Source organism: Poecilia latipinna, unplaced genomic scaffold (genome assembly GCF_001443285.1).
Source record: "Poecilia latipinna isolate Pla-1442-1.1 unplaced genomic scaffold, P_latipinna-1.0 Scaffold3435, whole genome shotgun sequence".
NCBI classification, from domain to species: Eukaryota; Metazoa; Chordata; class Actinopteri; order Cyprinodontiformes; family Poeciliidae; genus Poecilia; species Poecilia latipinna.
The window spans coordinates 1-6,352 of record NW_015116051.1 but is presented as its reverse complement, the minus strand read 5'-3'; the positions used below and the strand labels follow the sequence as shown (position 1 = coordinate 6,352).

The 6,352-nt window shown below is 39.0% G+C and overlaps 1 protein-coding gene across 3 annotated transcripts in view; it reads left to right on the top strand.

Annotated features, from left to right (window-relative positions):
* prex1 (phosphatidylinositol-3,4,5-trisphosphate-dependent Rac exchange factor 1) overlaps positions 1 to 5,736 on the top strand; it is a 44,678-nt gene extending 38,942 nt beyond the window's left edge. The window contains exons 17-22 of one of the 3 annotated variants that reach the window (XM_015023869.1): positions 566 to 632; positions 729 to 773; positions 2,329 to 2,504; positions 2,677 to 2,779; positions 3,682 to 3,749; positions 3,841 to 5,736. In XM_015023869.1, coding sequence (XP_014879355.1) covers positions 566 to 632; positions 729 to 773; positions 2,329 to 2,504; positions 2,677 to 2,779; positions 3,682 to 3,749; positions 3,841 to 3,883 — 502 coding nt within the window. In that variant the 3' untranslated portion in view covers positions 3,884 to 5,736. Of the gene's footprint in view, positions 1 to 565; positions 633 to 723; positions 774 to 2,328; positions 2,505 to 2,676; positions 2,780 to 3,681; positions 3,750 to 3,840 lie in introns of those variants that run through there. The other 2 variants (XM_015023871.1, XM_015023872.1) reach the window with 2 other exon arrangements.
* Positions 5,737 to 6,352: the final 616 nt, after the last annotated feature.

Sequence of the window (6,352 nt, the reverse complement as noted above, 5' to 3'; positions counted from 1 at the left end):
GCTCAGATCACTCTGATGGAGCTCACTGTGATGATGGAGCTCACTCTGAAGGAGCTCACTGTGACGGAGCTCACTCTGAAGGAGCTCACTGTGACGGAGCTCACTCTGATGGAGCTCACTGTGATGATGGAGCTCACTCTGAAGGAGCTCACTCTGATGGAGCTCACTGTGACTGAGCTCTGAATAAAACATTACATGAATTCCCAGAACCTGACTCCTAACCAGGGGCGCAACTACATATTATTCAGGTGGATGCAAAAACATAAATCCCGCCGCCCCCCAGACGAACACACGTGTTTACATGTGTGCGAGGTGAAGGAGCGTGGTGAAGTGCATGCGAAGGCCTCATCGGCGCGCTGCCCCCTCCACACAGGGTTTTGACGCCCCCTCTGTTGCAGCGCCCCTATCATGCATGCGCTGCATACATCACTTTTTGCGCCACTGCTCCTAACGCAGCATCAGGATTAGATAAACATGAAGCTGATAGTCTCTCTATTTTCTACCTGACTCAGACAAACAAGAGTCATTTTCTATCTGCTTCTAACTCCAGTGTGTGTTTCCACAGGGCTTTCTATCTGGAGAAGTCCAACCTCCCTACTGACTCCAACTCCACTGCGATGAAAATAGACCAGGTAACTCTACACATTCACTGCTGTACACTACAATCTGTCATCAACAGTCAACTTTTATATCATGTTGTGACTGAATATAAATAAATGCAAGCACAGATACTGGGCCTTGAAGTTAAAGACCTTCAGCCGAGCATTTCCAAAGTAAGAGGAACGATTTGTCTTCCTGTCCCCATGGAAACCACCTACACCCCCACTAGCTTATCAAGACTTCCTAATTAACTCTGACTAACCTGAGCGCATCAGCATGCTGCTCCGATTTAATTCCAGCCTGACCTCTAGTGTCCCACACTGACTGTAGCTCAAATCAAATCTGTAGTCTTAATTTAATGTAGAGCATTTGTATTTACATGTTTTTATTTTTATTCTTTAAAAAATCTCAGGAATAAACCTCTGTTTGTTAAATATGATGATTTTTGTTAACAATCCACATATTTATTGTTGCTCCATCTTACAAGTCAGTTACTGCACAGCAGTCTGTATGGGAATCTGTAAGTTTGGGTTTTTGTTACAATGATTCTGATTTTTGTTTTTCATCAGCTTTGATTGGCTCCGCTGCCATTTTGCTCTTTTTTGTGTGATATTGTAGTTTTTATCTTATTAACCTAGTAACAATCAGAGGAATTTTGAGTTTATTTTTACTTTTAAGGAAGGAATCAATGTTGTAATCTTTTACATAATTAATCTTTCCTCAAGCTTTCTGAAGGTCTTGGAAAGTTTTTGATCAAGACTTTGACTACTTTTTGGATCATTTCAGTACATCTAAAGCAGCAGTTACAGTCATGGTAAAATGAAAAAAACACCTGATTTAAACCTTGAAGGACGGATACAGACAATCCTCTGAACACCAGTCAAACCAGCTGTTTGGGTTCTGGACCAAATCTACAACAAATCTTCTTATAGGAACGTAAAAGAAAGAAATACAATTTGGTCCAGCTCCTCATAAAAATGTGTTTAATATTCATAAGCACAGGGATTTTAAATGATGCAGTTGCATTATTCTTATCTAAAAACATTGTTAGAAGCGTTGTATGGTGAAATATTAATGACACAGTAAGTATTTAAGGCTGCTCGTGTCATTTTTTTGCAGCAGTAGCACCACATGGGCCTGTCTGTTGGCCAGAAATCGATCGATATATATTTATGTCTGACTGCACTTCAAAATATCACAGAAAGTGTTTTCACTGACAAGAACTGTAGGAAAAGCTGCTGAAACACACAACATGGCAGCAGCTGGAGCTGATTGCAAAACCAGTCCAGGAGGATGTTTGGCATGATAAAATTCATTCTCAAGAGATCAGGAATGGATTTATTTTAAAGAACAGTGCTTTGATTTGGATGGTTGGATTGGCAGTTTTACATATCTGGGATTTTTGTTTGAACTGAATTTTTTGGTAAATGTCCATTTTGGACACTTCACCAAAAAGTCACTGACAAGAAAAAGAAAAAACAACAGCCAAAGAAAAATGTTTGACCTCCAGAGAGCTTGAAGAACGTTTGATCAACAAAGAAGTGGCTCTTAGGTAATAAAGCCTTTATTACCTAAGAGCCACTTCTTTGTTGTGTCCGAGCTTTTGCACAGAACGATATCTGTAAAGAAAGCAGTTCCAACATTGAGTTGTAGTCAAATGACTTGCCAAGATGGCCTCCAGGTGAGACGTTATTGTGTCGCTCGTTGACCCTTGTTTCTCTTTCACAGCTGCTCAGACCCCTAAACACCCTGGATGACCTCTGTCGGCTGATGCAGTCGTACGTCAACGTGCGTCCGAGCGCGCAGGGCCACCCGTCGGGCGTCAGCGTGCTGTGTGTGTCCTCTGAACTGTGTAACCGGCTGGGAGCCTGCCACATCACCATGTGTGGCACCGGCATGCAGAGGTCAGGCTGCTGCTGCTGTTGTGTTTCTGATACTGCATGGTTCTAATATTTTTACAACAGCCTGCAGACAGTGATACGTAGAGAAACCCTGAGCATCTGCTGCTCTGTCTGAATCTGTGTGAATCCATCCTCAGATTACGGAGATTAAAGTCTGACCTCATGTTGCTTTCAGATGTACCCTGAATGTGACCCTGGAGAAGGCGATGATCCTGGCCAGGAACCACGGCCTCCTGCCGCGCTGCATCATGCAGACCATGGACATAATGAGGAAGCAGGTGAACCCCAGACAGGATTTAAGGAGTTATTATGCAACTCTTGCAATAAAATTTCTAATTATAATTAGGAATAAAGCTGCAAAAGTTTTATGAAATGTTTAGATTTGTTTCTTTCCTAGATAACACACTGCAAAACATAAAATCTTGCCAAGTCTTTTTTTCTAGTTGTTGTAAGTGAATAATTCTTAAGTCTGGATGAAACGTCCTAGTTTCACTTTAACAAGAATAATGTCCTGTTATAAGTGAATACACTTATTTGAATGACTTAAATTATTGAATATTTCTGGAACTTTCCTGATTATGTTTCCCAAACAAACCAGGTACTTTACTCATGTTCAGTTGTTACTTTCTAGAACTTGTCAACCACTTTCCTGGGATAAAATGAATGAAAATTATTTTTTTTACTTTACTGGTTACTTTCCTGAACTTGGGAGCTACTCTCTCCAACATTTCAAGGGTCGTCTCAGAAGCTTTCTGAACACAGTTCTTGTTTTCCCACAACTTACCCGGCACTGCACCGTCCACAAGTCATTAAGCAGGTTTTTTTTTCTTTTTTAGACCTTCAAGAAATGAACGAAAGTTACTTATCCCAAACTTTTTTCCAGAACTTCCAAAGTGCTTTCATGGAATTTAAAATCTACTTTCCCAAAACGTTTCCATTGTCTTTCATTAACTTTAATGAAACATACTATTTATTTTTCTAGAAGTTACACTGAACTTTAATGGAACTTTAAGGTACTTTCCCTGAACTTACAGGATACTTTTAATATTTTAGGTTAATATTATTTAAATATTGAATAAATTGTACTGTTTTGGTACATTTTTCAACCAGTACAGGTATTAGGAAATATAAAATGCTGTACCCTGAGGTTTTTCATGTGTTATTTCTTTGGTTCTATCAGGGAGCAAGAGTGGAGCTGTCTGCTAAAAACCTGAAGGTGATGGACCAGATGCCGCCATCAGCTCCAAAGTAGGCCAACACCGCACAGTTCCACGTTATGCAATCATCAGCCCATAATACCCATATATGGTCATCTGAAAGCTCCTTCCTCTTTTTACAGGCTCTTCAAGTTGTGTTTGCCGCCCTCAGATGGAGAACTGTGAGAGAATCTTCTCACATGGACGTGAATGCAGAAGTGGACGACATTAGGAGAGGATGAGTTTAATTCTCATCCCTTCCTCTCAGTTTGATGCTGCCAGTAAAACAAGGACCAACCCGTACAAGCTAAGAAAGACGGTTCAGTCAAATGAGACAAGGGACAACGGACCGACTAAAGCCAGACTCCTGCGGCCAGAGAGCCACAAACTGGCCACATATACTTTGAGATTTTCCTGGACAGTATTACTACATCGGCCGTCTTCTGACATGAAGCTTACCTTACTTATTTAGAAGACGATGTTCTCATGGATCAGCTTGTGTTGTTAACTGGATTAACCAAACTACCTGTATTTGACCAACGTCTTAAATAACAATCTTTTACCCACTTTGCCTTGGACTGCAAACTCTGGAAAGCGTGCTCTGGTGTTCCCCAGGGCTCAGAGTTTGGACCACAAGTCAAGAAGAACATTTTAACTGGTAGATACAGAAAGTCCAAAAGGCAGACTGAGAGATGGAAGTAGGGACTAAGGAGCCTGATGATAAAAAATGATGGGAGGAGGGGGCTGTTTTGAATTTTTTTCCCAGCCTGTTGCATGTGGTGACTGTGCAATTACTGTAGGTTTAGTTTAAGTACTGTATTGCTGCACAAAATGAAGGATAGCTATTTATTGTGTCCAGAAGGAGCGTTTTTATCGCTTACTTACTCGATATCAGGTATTAAAGAGTCTAAAAGCATTCCAGCCTACGTATTGATCAGTATTTAAAGACCAATGGCATGCCATTTCACTTGTTTGTTTTTTGTTTTTAGATTTACCTGCTTGTGTTTCATTTTATTTAATTGTGTGGAATTCAATTATGTCAGTAATTGTTTCATTGATAATCAGGGCATTTAAGGGATGGAGTAACTAAAGCTAGCTAATGCAAATCAGGTCAAAATGTAAACAAAGGCACCAAGTCACAACGTTAAGTACTGAATCACTTAAAATATTAATATATTAATTAATCCAAATGTTGAAAGTTTACCTTGTGTTTTCTGAAATCTGACTTTTAAATTGGCTCTTTGTTTGCTGTAGGTGTTCTGATAGAAATACAGTGATTGGTCCATTCAGTGTTACACAAAGTACTGTAATCAGTTTGAGGATAACAAAAACAAACAAAAGGGATTGTTTTGAGGATTGAAACACAGTAACAGTTTACTGGAGATTTTATTTTCTTGTAAATAATACGTAACATTGTCAGAGCAGAAGATTGTGCAGGCATTACAGAATAATGCTATAAATCGTATTGGATTATTTTTATGGAAGTAATATAGTATATGAAACATATTTTGTATTGGTGACTGTGCATTTGAAGAGATGCTGCCTGCCTGTTTCCAGCATCGCCGAATCTTCAGCTTTTGTTTTTTGGTTGTTAAAAATGTTCTTCATCCAGAACCTCCTATGATTTGCTGCATTCTTTACGCTGGTTTCTGTTTACAGCCTGGTTCCATATTGGCATGTTGTTATAATCTCACCTTTTTACCTGGAGCTTAACTCATCCATCAGTTTACATGATCAGACGTGGAGATATTTGTATCAACATATTTTCCTGTATGATCTCTGCTCTGTACCTGAGTAAAAACCATTCAGTGATCTTAAAGCGGTGTCTGTTAGCACTGCAGGTTGCTAATGAGTGTAGCAAGTTGGTATATCTGGATAAACTATTGTCTAATTCTGGTGTTTTCTTTTGTATATATACTTATGCAATTTTATGTTTGTTGAAAATAACTGTACAAAGATATTCTTTTTGTTGAATCTTTCTAAAATTATTGTAAATGGAATCTTAACAAGTTAGTAAATAAAATGTTCTCGTCATGACAGTTTGTCTTTTCTGGTGGAGCTCTGTCTCCGTTTTTCTTCAGTGTGTCCCACCCATTAATGTGTTGCCTTTAAACTAATACCCATTACTGAACTCTGAAGGAAATCAGGATCGCTACATCTCTGCACTTACTATATGATGGTGAGTGAGTGCTGCTGGCCTGTGACGTGGTTTCTTCTTTCACCTCTTCTGCTGAAGCATTCTCTATTCTCCCTGTCGATATTTTACATTATATGTTTAAAGTAGGTTAGCAGCAGATTGTTTATCAGTGGGATGTCTTTGTAAGACTGACTTTTGTTCTCCTTGTTAAATAGTACTCTTTCCATTCTATTATTTGTGGTTTTAATACCACAGATTCAATGGATTTGATTGGGATTTATTTTTGTAGACCGACAAAAAGTAGCTCATATTACTAAAAGGAGAAAAAAAAAACTGATATGCTTTTCAGTTGTTTTTTCACAAATCTGAAAAGTGTGGCATTTGTGATCATCTTTCTTAACTCTAATTCCCATAAACAGCATCCGTTTGCCTCCTGAATGTCACATTACTAACAAATTGATTAATCTCATTAAAGGGTGTCAGCGTGTCATTAAAAAGTCTTGAATTCACACATCTAA